This window comes from Myotis davidii, unplaced genomic scaffold (genome assembly GCF_000327345.1).
Source record: "Myotis davidii unplaced genomic scaffold, ASM32734v1 scaffold622, whole genome shotgun sequence".
In the NCBI taxonomy this organism is placed as follows: Eukaryota; Metazoa; Chordata; class Mammalia; order Chiroptera; family Vespertilionidae; genus Myotis; species Myotis davidii.
The window spans coordinates 342,285-359,945 of record NW_006293532.1 but is presented as its reverse complement, the minus strand read 5'-3'; the positions used below and the strand labels follow the sequence as shown (position 1 = coordinate 359,945).

At 54.8% G+C, this 17,661-nt stretch overlaps 1 protein-coding gene across 3 annotated transcripts in view; it reads right to left on the bottom strand.

Moving 5' to 3' along the window:
* Positions 1-17,661, bottom strand: part of LAMB3 (laminin subunit beta 3) — a 66,855-nt gene that overhangs the window by 7,791 nt on the left and 41,403 nt on the right. For all 3 annotated transcript variants that reach the window (XM_006767177.2, XM_015566162.1, XM_006767176.2), the window contains exons 4-18: positions 15,400-15,514; positions 14,834-14,907; positions 12,830-13,021; positions 11,465-11,528; positions 10,889-11,082; positions 9,068-9,188; positions 7,755-7,943; positions 6,477-6,632; positions 5,939-6,135; positions 5,387-5,501; positions 4,278-4,656; positions 2,933-3,093; positions 2,598-2,818; positions 2,115-2,312; positions 1,641-1,785 (exon numbers count right to left, since the gene is read on the bottom strand). In XM_006767177.2, coding sequence (XP_006767240.1) covers positions 1,641-1,785; positions 2,115-2,312; positions 2,598-2,818; positions 2,933-3,093; positions 4,278-4,656; positions 5,387-5,501; positions 5,939-6,135; positions 6,477-6,632; positions 7,755-7,943; positions 9,068-9,188; positions 10,889-11,082; positions 11,465-11,528; positions 12,830-13,021; positions 14,834-14,907; positions 15,400-15,514 — 2,521 coding nt within the window. The remainder of the gene's footprint in view (positions 1-1,640; positions 1,786-2,114; positions 2,313-2,597; positions 2,819-2,932; positions 3,094-4,277; positions 4,657-5,386; positions 5,502-5,938; positions 6,136-6,476; positions 6,633-7,754; positions 7,944-9,067; positions 9,189-10,888; positions 11,083-11,464; positions 11,529-12,829; positions 13,022-14,833; positions 14,908-15,399; positions 15,515-17,661) is intronic.

Here is a 17,661-nt window from a genome sequence, read left to right as displayed (position 1 = left end):
GACATATCCTCAGTGGGGGTTGTGCAGGAGGCAGCTGATCGATGTTTCTCTCTCATCGATGTTGCTAACTCTCTATCCTTCTCCCTCTCTGTAAAAAACCAATAATGTATATATTTTTAAAAAAAAAAAAAAAAAGAAGAAACAGAATTTCCAGAGGATGAGGCCCAGAAATCAGGATTTTAAAAAGATTCCCAGGTGATTCTAATGTGCAGCCAAGGTTGAGAACCACTGACTTAGGACAATGCGGGGCACTTAGTAAGAACTCAGTAAACCTGAACTATTGTTTTGTCAGTTCCATTTGAAGAGCCAGGAAAGGCAACACCCCCGCTTCCCCAAGGTCTCCGCCCCCATGCTGTGACCCTGAGTGCCAGCACCAGGACTCGGGAGACCAGACCCTGCCATGGAGACTGAGAACTGTCCTGGGTCCCTCCTTCTCTCTGCCCCTGGCTCTGTAATAGGACTTGACCTGGGACACAAGTATAACTGCGAGGACAAAAGTGGCCCCCCAGCCCGCAACTCCCTGCTGTGCACGGGAGCCTTGCACCTTGAGGACAGACTTGGTCTGAGTTTGGGCCCCAAACTTTGCCCTGCCCCTCTGTCCATGTCTGTCGGGCACCATCTCCCTGCATCCCCAGTAATTCTCTCCCCACCGGGGCTCCCTGGGAGGGTGGCTCCAACATGACCCCAGAGAAGCCAGGGGACCTCAAGGGATCCTTTCTGTCCCTCTCTGACCGGCTATCAACTCTCAGGAGGGGCTTCTGCCTGTTTGGAGCAAAGGCAGTTCAATAGTAACAAGAAGAACCACTGTCGTCACACCGAGCCCTCAGCTCCTTTTAACGAGGCTCCCAGCCAAGCAAATTCTCTGGCGGAGACCAGAAATCTAACATCAACTCATATTCCTGAGGCACCCCAGGGGGCGTGAGAGGGGCTCTGGTTCATTTATTCATTCAACCAGCGTTGGGTGTCTGGCCTTATCCTAGGTGCCAGTGACACAGAGAACAAGACAGACAGACATCCCTGCCTTTTGGAGTTTAGGGGAGACAAACAATTCACTCCCCGAAGAATGGATTCTAGAACACAAGCTCGGAGCAGCGTGATGAAGGTCAGACGCCAAAGGGGAGTGGGAAGGAGGGGTGGACCAGGTAGGACAGTCATGGAAGCCCTCCCCCTCCCCCCGCACGGGAGATGATATTTAAGCTGAGACCTGGAGGGCAAGAATGCGCAGCCTTGGAGAGAGCGCGCCAAGCAGAGAAAGACCAAGCAAAAGTCTCCAGACAGGCAGGAGCCTGGCCCGTTCAAGGTCATCAGTGAGCAAAGCAGGAAGACACAGGGCCGCCTACCCCGGAGGTGAGCAGAGGCCGCGATAAGGAGCTGGGAGTTTACTGCAAGAACAAGGGGAAGCCCGGGGAGGATTTTAGGCATGGGTGGCATCCCACGCACACATTTTTTTAAAGTTGTTTTTGGCTGTTTTTGTTGAGGACGGACCTGAGGGAGCAGGAGGGAGGTGGGAGCAGCCAGCTAGGGGAGTGACAGAGCCTGGCCCAGGTGGCCTGGAGGCAAGGGAAGGAGGTGGCTGGCTGACCTGCCAGGACAGCAGGAGTGGAAACATCAGCCCAGAGGTGGGCAAAGGCCAGGCTCACCTGAGAGGAAGTCCCGGACCTGCTGGATGAGGAGCCGCGTGCGCCTGACGTCTTCCTCCATCTGGGAGCGGCTGGTGCTCACCTGGGTCTCCAGGCGCTGAGCGTCTGACTGCACCTGCGAGGCGGCCTCCTCGGCTGCCCTGATCTGCAGACACGCGCTACAGGTCAGCGATCACCAGAACCCCAGGAGGGCCTCCCCGCAGACCCCAGGGTCTGAGGACACCCGCTGCCCAAGATCTGCCTGGGAAACATTTGTAACTAACTCAGTTTGGTCCCAGAGAAAAGTGATGTGGAGTCAGATTTTTTTTAAAAAAGCCCAAAACATTGGCACCAAAGTCTACTTCTAACTTGCTGTGGGGCCCGGGGCAAGTCAGGGGACATCTCTGGTCTGTAAAATGGGAATTGACCTCTCCAGGGAACTGTGTCCTCTCTGCCTCCTCCTTCAGGTGCCCACCTCACCTTGGTCGCACCTACCATCTGTCTGGTCTGCTGGAGCTGGGCGTTGAAGCCCTGTAGCTGCGCGGCCACCTGCCCCGCTGTCTGGAAGGCCCCACCAGCCTTGGGGAGGGTGCCTCTGCAGTGGGAGCCGCAGGCTGTGCCGTTGTCTCGGGGACAGAGCTCACCAGGGCACGCTCCTGGGGTGCAAGGTGTCTGCCTGGAGCCCCCGCAGAGCTGTGGAGAGAGGGGCCATCAGAGGTACCCAGGGATCCTCAACAACCACTCCCATCCCACACAAAGAGCCAGACATCTCCATGGCAACTGGGCACCAGAAATCTGTTTCCTTGGCAACCGTTGAGCACACCGTGAGGGGCCAGGGGTCAGGATGGGTGGGGGAATGGGGTAGATTCACAATGCCCTAACAGGAAATGCATACAAGTAGTTGGTGTGTGACAAGCTGGGGTTTGTGACAAGCTGGGACTGGGCATCCGGGAAGTGGTGCTCCATGCCATGCCTCACCTTGTTGATGGTGGGCGTCAGATCAGGCAAGGAAGCCATCTCCAGCTTCAGGGCTGCGAGCTGGGGACCCCCGGCTCCTCCGCCACCTCCCACCTGCTGCTCCAGCTTCTCGGCCTCTCTCCGGCTGTCCCTGACTTGGAGCAGCCGGTGGGAGCTGTCGGAGACCTGCTGGGTGGCCTGGGATGACCGCTGGTAGGCTTCGGTCAGCATCCGGAAGGCTCCTGTGGGAAGAGGAGAGGGAAACTGAGTCACCCTGGACCCGGAGGTCTGGAGACGGAGGATCAGGAGGCGAGGTGTGGTGTGGTCGTGTACGGGGCTAAGCTCCCCCTCCTCACCTGAAGGGTCGGCACCGCTGATCTTTTCAAACTGCTCCCTCTTATTCTGGTACAGAACGAGGAGGTGATTGAAGCTTCTGTCCAGAGCCTCCAGGTCTCCGGGGAGGGACAAGGTCTCCTCCTCCAGGGGCAGAGCGGGCTGCAGGTCCTGCAGGGTCCGCCTGAGATGCGAGAGAAGTGTGCACTGACATACAGGAGGGGTTGACTCCCCAGAAACAGCCCTCCCTTTCGAGAAACTGCTACCAAGTCAGGAAGGACAGAGAGGCCTTCAGCGAAGGTAATGGGACAGAGATGCCACAGGCTGAGGATTGAGCTGAGCAAAGGCTGAGAGGGCAGCCTAACCTCCCTCCCTCCCTCTGCAGGCAGGTCCAGAAAACCTCTCCTTCCGTGACTACCGTGCCACCGACATCCCGACTCCCCTGCACCTTCACTGTGACCCTGACATTCCCAACTCCCCTGCACCTTCACTGTGACCCTAACATTCCCAACTCCCCTGCACCTGCCCACAGCTGGCTCTCTTAAAGGGCACCCCGACCCTCCTCCTGGGGTCCCTACAGGTTGACCTCAGCCACCACCTGTGTAACTGGGGCTCTCCTCGGTAGCCACACTTGCCCACTGAGCTCCCACAGCTGCTGCCCGCTGCCTTTCTGCACCTTCAGGGGGTCACCTGCCCAGACCCAACCATAGAGCTTTCAGAGATAGGCCTCTCTCCAAGCCTCGCGTGCTCCACCTGCAGGCTGTGCTCAGGCCTGGGCCGCCCATCCACGGACTGCCTGTCCGTGCCTACCAAACGCCGAGGGACTCGCTGCTCAGTTGTGAGTTAGGTCAGTCACACACCTGGACAGCTCTGGGCCCTGACATCCGTGAGGGCTCTGGGAATGGAAACTAATTATAGAAGCTTCCAGAGCTAAATCTCACTAAGAAGGCGCCTCTGCTGGTAGGAGGGGTGTGGGTGGGACCGCTCCCATTCCAAAGAAAAAGACAAGTTATTCTTAGATGCCCTGCCTCTCGGATGCCCTCCGCCTGCCGGGTGACTAATCCAGAGCTAAGACAGGCCCGGCACTGGAAAGAACCCGGCTTGGGCTCGGGCCTGGGCTCAGAGGTCCCCCCGTGGCCACAGGGCTCTGTCATCTCATCTATCTGGGCTTGTTTCCTCACCTGAAAAATGGACGTGATGACACTCATCACACCAACCACACGGACCGTTGTGACAGTTAAAAGAGAGAGTCTGTGGAAATGCTTTGTAAACGGCAAAGGGCTCTACCCACGTGATGAAAGACTGGGGCGCTCTGGTGTGAGGCCCTGTGGCCTAATTCTTCTCAGGGCTTGGCAGGGAGAGGATTACCTGAGAGAGGAGATGGCATTGGCCACCTCGGCCACCTCCCGCTCGGTGGCCGGGGCGCTGCCAAGAATCGCCTGGATCTGCTCTATCTTGGTCTTTGCATCCAGGATCCGGGAGGCCAGGCGCGGGTCCTCCAGGCCGGACCCGGGCCACAGGCTGGCGGTGGCATTGCGGAGGCCGCGGAGGCGCCGGGCCTGCTCCTGGAGGTCGGCGTCATAGGTCTGGAAGCAGGGATGGCAGGCCACACACAGCGGGTAGCGGTCACAGTAGCCTCGCTGGCACTGGTCACAGCGGGGCCCGGTCAAGCCAGGGCGGCAGAGGCAGCGGCCCGAGGCCTTGTCACAGCCTGGGCCCTCCGTCCCCCGGAAGTCACAGTCACAGGCTGGGGAGGAGGAAGGAGGCCGGGGTCAGGGAGACAGAGGGGTCTAGTAGGGAGACTCTGAAGAGGAGGTCTTTCTGACTCAGAATAAGAGACCAGAATAAAAACATGGTGACGCCAGCAACCAAAGCCAGCACTGTCTTAGCGCCTACTACGTCCCAGGCACTGTTCAAAGTCACCACACACAGGAACTCACTTAACCTTCACAGCCGCTCCACGACAGCTGGCCACCCTCCTGCTCTCATTTTTACAGATGAGGCCACTGAGGCCCCGAAAGGTTAGGTACCGAGTGCCCCTTCCCCAAAGGAAAAGACTGAGGCCTGCAGAGGGGCTGAGTGAGCGTGGCCCACCACTTGTCAAATGGACTTTCTGAGCAAAGTAGTCCTTTCCCTCAGGACTCACTGTCTCCATCTATGAAGAGGGACCAAGCATCGCCCCTCCTGGCTGCAGCCCTGGAGATGGCGCTGAGAAATGCTTGCTCGGGGAGGTGGGGAGCAAAGCACCCTCCTGTCATGGGGACGCGGGGAGGACCCCATGTCCCCGGCCCAGGGCTGGGAAGCCAAGCCGGCTGCTGGAGCCGTGGGGAGCCTGAGCTCTCCTGGGGCCCCCAGGGCCCACACCACATGAAGCACATGGCATCCTCCCAGATCCCAGACCACGTGCCCCACCACGGGCCCACCCACGTGCTCATCCCGCCACAGCCTCCACGTCCCCCTGCTCCGCGGGCACGAACCTCGGCATCCGCCGGCCGCTGCGTCGCCGTACGTCTGGTCGGGACACTGGCGGATGGCTGCAGCGTTGCACATCAGGCCACCAAATCCTTCCCGACAGGGGCACTGCCCTGTGAACTGTGGGGAGGGGGGAGACCATGAGGGAGCCTCCCTGGAACCCCAGCCTCAGAGGACCCCCTGGTGTGGCCCCACACAAGGGCTTCCACTCAGAGACAAGCTCTTCAGTCTCAGCCCAGGATGGCCCCGCAGAAGGGGTGGCGCATGGGCAATGCCAATGCTCCCAGCCACAGAGGGAGCTCACTGCTCAATGGTGAGAGTTAGGGCAGTCACACACCTGGACAGCCTGGGCACTGACGTCAGTGAGGACTCTGGGGATGGAAACTTAGTGAGCCAAAGCTCACTAAGAGTGGGTGGCCTCTCAAAGGCGCTGGTGACAGAGCAGCCCAGCCTGACTCTGGAAAGACCCAGAGGGGCAGTGGGAGGGGATATGGATATGCTGGTGGGCAGGCCCCCTCTCCTGTCCAGGGGCCCACGGGGTCACCCCCACCACATACCGGGTTGCACTGGGGGCTGAGGGAGTTGTTTGGGTCGCAGGCACACGGCTCGCAGCCCCGGCCACTGGCCAGCTTCCAGTGGTAGGGAGCGCACTGGTCACATTTGGGGCCCACCACATGGGGCAGGCACAGGCAGCGCCCACTCTCCTCTTCACATGGCATGTCCCGTCGGGACCCCAGGATGCTGCAGTCACAGCCTGCAGGAGGGAAGGCTGCTGAGCTCGGGGGTCAGCCCACCAAAAGCTCACCCCCAGAGAACATGCAGCAGGAGGGGCCCCGCCTGGAGAAGAAGCAGGCAGGGCCGATCCCCCCAGATAACCTGGCTGACTCAGAAGGCCACCGGGGTTCCCACCAGTCCCAGCAGCTGCCCACTGGGCTGCCCGCCCTGTCTCCCACTGGTTGACTCAGTCCCACCTTCCAAACTGGGCCTGTGCTGCCACCTGCTGGAAGGCATAGCACAGCAAGCAGGTTAAGTCATGGATCTGGTGGCTCCATGTAGCCTGCCCCAGGCCATGCCAGGCGGGGGCCCCCTACTCACGGTGGCAGCCCTGCGGGTTGGTGTAGGTGAGTCCTGTAAAGCCCGGCTTGCACAGGTCGCAGCGCTCCCCCTGCACATGCTCCTTGCACACGCACTGCCCGGTCACTGGGTCGCAGGGAGCCCCCGGCACTGCCCCGTCCGGGTCACACTCGCAGGCTGAGAGACAAAAGCGGCCACCACAGGAGGAATAAGGAAGAGCAGAGAGTGATGAGCCCATTGTAGGAGCCAGGCTTCCTGGTGAAAACCTTAGTAGAGTTATTTAAACCCTCTGTGCCTGTTTCCTCAGAGGCTTCTTTTGAGGAATAAATGAGTAATGTCACAGGGACCAGGGCTGGGCAGGTGTTATGCACTATACACATTCTGTCACATTATTTACTGAACACCTACTATGCACCAAGCACTGAGCCAGGCACTCTGGCATGCTGCCCTAGGTCATCCTCATGACAACCATAAAAGGTGGAGATGATCATCCCTACTGTGCAGATGGAGGAAACTGAGACTCACTGATGGTAAACAATGTACTCAGGTCACACAGCAAGAAAGTGCTGGAAACAGAAGTCAAACTCAAGTTTTTCTCTCTCCATAAATAAATAATATCAACAGGAAGTGACCCTCCACCACACCGAGACCTCTTGCGTGCCTTTCAGAACACAGACTCCCCACCCCGCCTGAGTCGGAGGTCTTCCGTCCAGCCTGCTCTCTCTCGTATGAACCCCTGGACCCGTGGCCGAGTCAAGTCACCCTGGGCATTCATTCCATTACATGCCACTCATTTCTTTATTCACTAAAAATTCTTTGAGCCTCAGTTATTTGCTTGTCATTGTGCGAGGTCCCGAGGATACAAGATATAATCCCTGCCGTGAAGGAATTCTCAATGTTTGGGGGAAATGGAAAAATATGGAGCAAACCACCTTATAGCCTGTAAAGGCAGTGACCTGTATAAAGACAAAGGGCTGTGCCCTTCCTTTTCCTGTGTGTATGGTTTCTATTACCAAACCGTATATAGGCTTCTCGACAGCAGGGACCGTATCGGATATTTACTTTTTTCTCTCCTGGGCCCCAAATAAGGATTACATATGATTGATTGACCAGTTGACTAGTGGTCCAGGTCACTTGCTTAGAAGCAAGCGCACAGCTAAGTTAAAACAATGCCCCACAATCCTGATACACAACCAAGTCTTCCTTGTGGGTTTGTGTGTCCCAGGGACATGGGCTCTGTTGTATCCGGCACAGATGGGGCATCGTGGACAGACGGTTCCCGGGGAAGCCCCTACTCACGGATGCAGGCCTCCTCAATGGGGGCACCGGGGCGCCGGTTCCGGAAGTAATGGAGCTGGCACCGCTCGCAGTTCTTGCCCTCGGTGTGGTCCCGGCAGTTGTCACACACCCCTCCCTGCGCCCCCTGGCTGGAGGTGAACACAGCTGGGTCGAAGTGACACGTCTCTGAGTGGCCGTTGCAGTCACACCCTGAAAAAGGAGTTCCCAGGGCTGATGGTGGGCCAGCGCCTTCGCCATCTGCAGAGCACATCCCCTGCTGCCTCACTGGCATCTCTCACAACTCGACAACATGCTCAGGTCTGGGAAACAAGGACGCTGAGGCCCAGGGAAATTTGTGTAATTTATTTAAGGTTATACGGTCAGTCACAAAGCAGACTAGAGGGACAACTCAGGCCTCCTGACTCCCAACGTGGGGACTCACGCAAGAATCATGTCTGTGTTGGGCCAAAGAGAGAGTTCCTCAAATAGTCCATCCCAACCCTCCCCCATTGCCACCGTGGGTCTCCTGCTGAGTCACTGCCTCTTCCTGGACTGGGGATCCCTATTCCGTCCCCTCAGTTATGCAGGGAAAGGCCCTGACTCTAGGCCCTAGAGCAGGGGTGGGCAAACTTTTTGACTCGAGGGCCACAATGGGTTCTTAAACTGGACCGGAGGGCCGGAACAAAAGCATGGATGGAGTGTTTATGTGAACTAATATGAATTCAAAGTAAACATCATTACATAAAAGGGTACGGTCTCTTTTTTTTTTAGTTTTATTCATTTCAAACGGGCCGGATCCAGCCCGCGGGCCATAGTTTGCCCACGGCTGCCCTAGAGTCTAGGGCAGTGGTTCTCAACCTTCTGGCCCTTTAAATACAGTTCCTCATGTTGTGACCCAACCATAAAATTATTTTCGTTGCTACTTCATAACTGTCATGTTGCTACTGTTATGAATCGTCATGTAAATATCTGATACGCAGGATGGTCTTAGGCAACCCCTGTGAAAGGGTTGTTCGACTGCCAAAGGGGTTGCGACCCACAGGTTGAGAACAACTGATCTAGGGGATCAGCTGAAGCAGAAACCCAGTCACATCCTACACAGGAGAGGGCAAGTGAAGAGGCCAGAGAGCAAGGATCTCTCCTCAGCCAAGGAGGGGGAAGCACATGGAGGTTGCAACCCAAATACTTTCTCCATCCCCACAGAGCAGAGCAAGGAGACCTTCAATTGCAGGGGCGCAATTAAGACTAAAGTTAAATAATAAAGAATCCATCCTCTCTGTGTCCCAGGAAAGGTCCCTGAGGCCCAGAGGGGCCAGCACCCCACTCAGTCATACTTTGGCATTCGTGGGGGTCCTGATCATCCGCAGGTCTCCAGGGCCGGTTGTTGTAGAAGGGCGCGCAGCGCTCACAGTTGGAGCCGGCAGTGTTGTGCTGGCAGACACAGGCATCATGGACCTAGGGGAGGTGCCGTCAGTCATCAGGAAGGATTCTCAAAGGAATGGCCCAGGATGGACCTGCCCTTCCCCTCTGACCTTCTCCTAGGTCCACCACTCAGCGTGCATGCTCAGACCTCAGCTCCTCCGGGGTGCCTGTGTGTGCATGTGTGTGTGTGTCTGCTCCCCTAGCTGGGCTTCTGCAAACCCATTCCTTGCACCTGGACACCCCCGTGATGCCCAGTCCAAAGCAGCACCCGGAAGTTACCCAGACACCCTCACTGGTAAACTGTGATTCGAGAAGTTTGTGGGCCCTGTCGAGCTTTCTGTTGCAACAATCTATGACTGAGGTTGTTTGGCTAATGGACCGCATGATGAATCGTTACTAGACTCATTAAGGTATAAAAATAGAATAGCTATTATGTGCTAATTGTCTTCCAAATTCAGCCCAACACCCCCAGCCTGGCATTCAAGGACCTGTATGTTTATTTTATTCTCATCACTCCCTCCTGACAGCATAGCCGAGCTGAGCTCCGGAGTGGCACCCTCCACAAGCCCTTATTCCCTCACCGTTTGGCTTTTACTGATGTTCTCCTTTCTGCCTGGAATACCTTTCTCTCCCCGTGCACCCACGAAACCCTGCTAGCTCCAATGGACCTCCTTCGCAGGCCTCCCTGGCCCCTCCAGTTCTGTGGATTTCAGCCCTGAATGTGCTCCAGAATTATATGGGGAGGTTTTTTAAAAAATACCAACAACAGGCCCAATTCAATCAGAATCTCAGGGACAAAGGCCAAGCACCAGTACTTTTTAGAGTGGCGATTTCCTTGTACAGCCAGATTTGCAAACCACTGGGGCTAGGCGAGCCCTCTCCCTGAGCTCCAGCCCACAGCACGCCGTATTCCCCATGTTGGCAATCCCATGCTCTGGTCCTTAGTCAATGGGCCTTCTGGCCTCCCTCCGGCCTCCCCTGCAGCCAGGGCAAGAGCTGGCCCAGAAGCAGAAAGAATAACGCTGACCGATGTTCATTTTGCCTGTATTTCCCTCTCGGGCCATGTCACAGGATTGCCTGGTGCCCACCTGTGGACAGGGCAAATAGCAGGCCGCCTATGTGAGTAGAATGGAAGCCCTGCACAGCGAAATGACAGCTCCCTCCTTCCTGGCTCAGGGTTCTCCTCCACTGGTGGTTCTCTGTTTGGTTTCACAGCAATAGCCCCTGGATGGTTGGATACGTTGGAGCCTCCAACCGCATCCCTGATGCATTCGACTCGGCTGGTCTGGGGCACACGTGGCATCCGTGTTAGATGTTCTCTCTCTCACCCTACCCATCGCTCACCACTAGATGGGACTTCAGAGTTTCCAGGCCAGGACTGCTCAGCCCTGACAGGATATTAGGACATCTCAAAGCTTTAGAAGACAAGGGCCTGGCAATATTTCCAGGAACTGATGGTGTGTGGATAGGGCTGAGAAGCACCGCCTTAAACTCCCCCACGCCCACACACGTGCTTACGTGTAACTGAAAACACCAAACTGCAGATCTCAGGCAGGGCTACGAAATCCTAGTCTTTGAAATGATAATCACTTACACTTTTCTCACCATTGCTAAAATGTGAAATATTCACGACTTAAATGGAGTGCCCACCCTGCTTTACGGGAGGCTCATAGATGTCCCTAATTGTTCTGGTCTTGCCCCTGCCCCTCGTCCTTCCCACCCCGGACTGTCACCTGCACGGTGGTGGAGGGGCCGGTGGTGGCTCCGGGCTCGGGAGCGCAGCGGTCAGCGTGACCGTGGCAGAAGCAGCTCCCTCGCAGGCGCAGCTGGGACACCGCGTAGTAGGCGCTGGGGGGATAGTGGCCCCTCTGGGGCACAGGGGCCAGCTTGGTGAAGTTGACTCTCAGGTTTGTGATCCCTCCCAGCTCTGAGAGGGGCAAACACAGGGAGGGAGGATGGGAAAAGACAATAAGGAAAGGAAGTTAGAGGCCATGAGTGTCTCCATGGGCAAGGTGAGAAAAGAAGGAAATTCTGGTTTTACCCACCCCCTTCCCTACCTTTATAAGGTTATCCCAAGGGTCATCCTCCCCATCCTCAACCCTCCGAGGCAGAAAAGACAAACACACACACATCCAGGCCTTTTGCAGCTCTGGGCTACCACAGTAACCCCACAGGGTAAGCAGGGCAAGCATTCAATCCAGCCGTGTTATGAGAAACAGGAAAGAGCAGGGATGCTCTGTGACCTGGGTCCCACCCCTGTTTTGTTCTCCGCCCACAGTCCCACAGGCTTGAGGGGCAGCCACACTGACCTTGAATTTTTTGACTTTGAGTTGCTGGAATCCCAGAGGCTAAATCCATAACGTTAAGTTGGACCTAAGAGAGGAAAGAGAGAGGCACTGAGGAGGAGGTAGAATGTGTCCCCGGGCTCAGAAGTCTCCTTTCCACTCAATGTCCCACCTTCCTCATGCTACGCTGAGGTCCTTTAACCTGGGACCCAAGACCACCATGAACGTGAGGCCTGCCAACTGCCCTCGGAGAGCGAGATGATCGCTGGGCCCTAAATGAGCGTGTGTGTGTGTGTGTGTGTGTGTGTGTGTGAACAGTCTTTCCTCTCCATTGAAAATGTAGCGATTCCAAGAATCTCCTGATTTCCTGGGACCAGAAATTACAGTAAGAGATGGACTGCGCATGCACGGGTTTAGGGGATACTAATTTTCCAAAACTCAGGATGAACGAGAGGATCTGGAGCCCAGGGGTGCATGGATGTGGTGACTATCACTCTCTACACCCCAATTTTAACTACGCTTTGTCTTTTTAATAGAAGTCATTCATTGGATGTGACTTCATCTCATATCCCAAGGAGAGTTTTCACATCAACCCTCCACAAATCAGGAAAAAGCCCTGTGTTTTGATCTGGGGTCTGGAGACTGTGGTCATTGAGGATCTGGATGTGATGATAACCAGGGAGCAGCTGTTACAGCGAAGGGACGGGGCCACCCAAGCACCCCGTGCACATCAGCAGGTCAGAGCGTCTCAGAGGGCTCACCTGAGCCTGGGCCAGAAAAAGAACAAACAGCCTCCCGCTGGCGGCGGGGGAAGCAGTGATGGAAGGAATGAGGGGATTTGACCGGGGTGGGAGGATTCGGAGGAGAGGCACTGGATTGTTTCCAGGGGCAGGTTCTAATTTCCAGCCCAGGGTTTAGGCTTGGGGGACTGTGGCTTAGACCAGGATTCCCTCCAAGGCAATGATGGGGCTCCATGAATGGATTCAATGGGAAAGTTAATTCTTGTGTTATACCCTACTGAGGTGAAAGCAGAGATCAGATGAAATGTGTGTCTTTGCTCACTTGACTCAGCAGCCATCTCAAAATCTTCACAGTGGAGCAATCAATTGTGTCCTCTCCACTGTGGGGACAGGCCGGTGAGCCATGGGGTAGGGGGCCATGGCAGAGGGCAGGGCTGGGTCACAGTACGCTCAACATGTTTCTGAAATACCCTTCCTGGGCACGAAGAAGACAAGCAACGAATATTTTGAGGATGGAGAGCTCAGGAAAGACATTGAGGCGCACTGCCCGAGGGGGCTCTCATCTCTTCTCAAGAGTCTGGGTGAAGGTGTGAGCGATGCCATGTCAGAGACCCGTTCAGGCTATATGTCCAGGGTCCCGTCTACTTACCCTGCCCCCGTCTAGGTGCGCATGAGGCCTCTGGGGCAGAGACTGGCACCGAGGGTCCTGCCAGCTCTGAGGCTGGCCCTGGCGGACGCGGGGGAAGGCAGACCTGCAGTCGGCAGCCAGGTACTGGTACACATGCCAGGTCTTCCCGAAGTCCGAGGAGCGCTCGATCAGCATCCCGGCGGGCATGGGCCCCTGTGGAGACACAGACAGGGTGAGGCCTGAGTGCCTGGAGGAAGGGGAGGACCTTGGGGACACAGTCACAGAAACAGGCTCCTAGAGATGTGCTGGTGGCTGCTGTCCTGGTCACTACAGGATGCTTAGCAGCGTCCCTGGCCTCTACGGACCTCTACCCGGGCCTCTACTCACTACGTGTCAATACCCACAGTATGACAACCTGAAATGCCTCCAGAAATTGCCAAATATCCCGATTGATTGAGTACCACTCCCGTACACCACACACCCCTTTGTCTGTCTTATCCACAGTTGTACTTCCAACATCCAGCGCATAGTAGGTGCTTAGAACACATTTGTTGAATGAATGGGTGAGTCTTTAGTCTGCTTTCCGCCTCTCCATTTATATCTGCAAACTCATCTCTCACCAGTTTTCTGCCTTCCATGTCCCCATCTCTCACCGCCAACACACACTTTCCCCTCCGGACCCCATGTCCACTCCCTTGCCCCCTCCCCAATGATATACCTTCTAGCTTCTTGTCTCCTGGTCTTTGCTCTTTACTATTCCTTTTGCCTAGAAGGAACTTTGCCCCTCCCCTGGCTATTAGTGGTCTAGGAAGGTTTATCTTCCCATGGTTGCATTCTAACACCTCCCCTACAAGACACAGCAAGCTAGATGTCCCCTCCCATGCTTCCCAGAGCCACTACTTAGCAATATCACAGCACACTCTCTCGCCACTGGTTCGCTGCTTTCCCTGCATGTACTAAGCCAACGTGAGGATCATGACTTAGCTTTATTCATCTTTTATCCCTGACAGCTGGCACCAAACCCAACATAATCAGTGTCCTATGTGTCTGTAGCAAGAACGGACATATATATGAACGGGTGAGTGATAATAAAACAACGAAACAACCATATCCACCCCAAGGAAGGTACCCTTGGAGACTGGGCATTTACTCAACGACACTGGCATTTCTCAAGACACTTTTGGCCTTTTCTTGGGGTGAGGCTCTTCATTTCCTCAGTCACACAAGAAATTCGGTTCCATTGCTTTTTATTCTCAGCTCATTTTAACTCCAGAAATTGGTATCCCCCTTCCTGGCCATCTAATCTTAATAACCAATCTTGATCCTTAAATATTTCACCATTTCTGTAGAAATATAAAAGCAAACCTTCTCTGAAACAAACAAAAAATGACCCATCACAAAGGAACACAAATGTTCCCTCCGAAAGGAGTATCTCAGAAGGCTAGTCCGACAGCAGAAGCCAAGAGGGCTCTGAGAGGCCACCGTGCTGGTGAGCAGTCAGCTCACCAGAAGGGCAGCTCCGAGAGCGCACCTTCCTGTGGATGGATGAGCCAGCTCCTGGCTGTTTGTTAACTCAACCTCATCAGCAAACTTGTGAGAGCAGAGTAATCAAGAGGGCACAACTGTATCAGTGACGGGCCCAGTGGACTTGGTACTCGGCAGCGCTGAATCAGTTAGATGTGCTAAGGGAGGGTGGGGGTTTTTGTTTTTCTGTTTGGGTTTTTCTGCTTCTTCATATTTCAAATCTTTGACTTGATTCTTGGAATCAGTTAGATGTGCTAAGGGAGGGTGGGGGGGCATTGAGGAAGTGGATTGATAACCCCTGCATGGCAGAGACGGGGAGCCTGGAGTTCTCCCTGGAATGGGGCCTCTGCTGTCACCAGGACATAGGCTCAGGGCAAGTGTCGTCCAGCCTAGGGGAGGGAGGCCTACCCAGCACATGGTGCCATCAGCCCAGCTCGCCGTGAGTCAGCTCGCATCACCCAGGGTCCCCTCTCCTACCCCGTGCCACCCCGGGAAGCGCACCTTAAAATCCATCATGATGTCTTGGAGCTGGAATCTCCTGTCCAGGTCCAGCTGCAGAGAGACAGGGTTCACGTCTGCAAGGACAAAAGGAGGAACTTCAGGCCAGGGAATCTCCACCTTCGCAGCTGAAGAAGGCTCTGGACCGCCCCAGCTCTAGGCAGTGAGAAACTCGCTGACCCTGATTCTCCGATTTCCCTCTCGGCGAGGAATGGCACCAGCACGTTTCTACTTATATTATCTCTTCAGCATCCTGTATGCTTTTGGCCAAACTCCCTGCCCACTATGACTGGTTGCTCCTGAGACGTTAAAGGGGTTTCAACTTGTCTATTCAACACAGACCCGTTCCCAAACCTCAGTTCCTCCAACAAGCCCATTGCGGGTAAATGGGGGAAAATACCTGTAACATCTGCAAGACCTCATGCCTGGAGGAAGTAGTCTGCTTGTCAACCACCATGTCCCAGAGCCCTAACAAATGCCCGCGAAACCCAGAGTTCCCAGGCACCCTTTGGCCACCCCACCTGTGGGACCCTTCTCAAGCTCGGTTTCCTAGAGGCGGTGGCCTTTACCTTTCTGTGACTGCCACCAGCGCACGGGGCCTGAAGACGAAGCCACATTCTCCACTCGGTGACTGTTGTAATTGTGAGGCAGCCTGGAGTCGCACTTGCAGCATTTCATCTGCCACTGTGGGGACAGGGAGACAGCAGACTCAGGGGTGGGGTCCACACAGAAGTCTCCCCTTGGATCCTGAGAGCCCAGAGCACTCCCTCCATGGAAATCCTCCCCATGGCTACACTTGAAAGGATTAACCTCTTCAAACAAGGATGTTGGTCATCTTTAAACTTAATTCCTTTGTGTCCATCCTAAGACATAGCTAAAGGAATAATAAATTAAAGTTAGGGTGGGAAAGAAGTGTGAGGTGGTAGAAAATCATTGGTATATGACCTTGCCTCCAAGAGAAACTTAAAAATGATGCCGGGGAGGGGTGGGGGAGGGACATTAATGTAGCATCTACTATGTGCTAAATGCAGGCTACAGAGTTTTATGTCACATCTCACTTAATGCTGGCAGCCTGGGGGGAATTGCATTTCTGAGGATCAAGGAGAGGGGCCACGGAATCTGTGGTTCCAGCCCTAGCTCTGGGATCTCACTTTCTGAGCTCAGTGTTCTCCTCTGTAAATTGAGTGGAGGTTGGAAGAGTCATTGAATCATTCAACACATACTCATGTGTTAGCATGTACTGTGTGTTAGACCCTGCTCTGGCATTGGGAGTTATAATAAGGACCAACACAAAGACCCTGCCATCAGGGAGCCCACATTCTGATAACATTTAGGGCAGCAGTTCTCAACCTGTGGGTCTCGACCCATTTGGCGGTCGAACGACCCTTTCACAGGGGTCGCCTAAGACCATCCTGCATATCAGATATTTACATTACGATTCATAACAGTAGCAACATTACAGTTATGAAGTAGCAACGAAAATAACTTTATGGTTGGGTCACAACATGAGGAACTGTATTTAAAGGGCCAGAAGGTTGAGAACCACTGATTTAGGGGATCCCTAGGGCCTTCCAACACTGATGTCTGGGACTCGAGGCTCTTTCCTAGGTTTGGCCTTCCCCCACCCCAGGAGAGAATCCTGGGGGCGCCAACCAAATAGGCCTCTAGGTAGGAAGTCCCAAGGCCAGAGAGGCATGCAGCCCTGGGCTCAGGACAATGGCTCTTGCCCTTGAAGATGGGGCTGAAGTGGGCAGCCAAGAAGGAAACAGCCTCACGGGGAGGTCCCATAACCACTCCTTCCCTAGCCGGTGCGCTGGAGTGAGACAAGAGACAGAGCTGATGCCATGGGCTCCACAGGAGGGCAGGGATCGCCAAGAAAAAGAACACGGCCCTTGTTCTTTTAGTTATTGTGTGTGAGCACACCCCTCAGAGCGAGCATTGCCTTGTCCCAGCTGCCCCTTCAACACACATAAAATTGTCTTTTCAGAGGAACCATGGGCCCACACCTTGTGTCCAGAGCAAAGATCACTGCGCCGAGGGCTCCAAATTACCCAGAAGTAGAAGCAAGGCTTGGACAAGAACTTCCCTGCCCTGCTGGTCCTCCTGGGTAGAAACCACTGTCCCTCCACGCCTCCACCCCCCATGCCTCTGCTTCCCCCTGTATTTAAAGGTCTGAGGCCCTCCAGCTGCTGACCCTCCGCCCTGCCAGGGAAGGTGATGAGCTACCGAGGTCATGTCTGCTGAACTGATGAACCCCACAGCTCCGTCCCAAAGGGACCCAGTTAATTAGTATGTCAGGCCTGTGACTTAGTTATAAACTCCTTAGCTGACAGCTTGGAATGGTGACCGCAGAAGGGCTGCCAGGTGTCCTGGCTCGCGGAGCCTCTGCCTCCCACCTCTTTCCAGCTCTCACCTCCCATCTGCAAGAGAATTGTCACCATCCTGATTCATTGTGTCCAAAAGTGCTTTTTAAAATAATAATATTTGGACATTTCATGCACCCATTGTGGCTGGCACATGTGGCCTGCAAGACACATCTGCAAGAGAATTGTCACCATCCTGATTCATCGTGTCCAAAAGTGCTTTTTAAAATAATAATATTGGGACAGTGAATGCACCCATTATGGCTGGCACATGTGGCCTGCAAGACACAGAACCTACTGCCCCCCGCCCCTCTCTGTCCCTGTCCATTCCTTGCCCTGCCACGTTGTTCTTCACAGTACATATCTCCACTGGACAGCTGTGCGCTCACCATCTATTTATTTGCTTGCAGTATTTGACTGTCTTCCTCTCCTGTTAAGTAGTATGATTCCCATTTTACGTGAGAATGC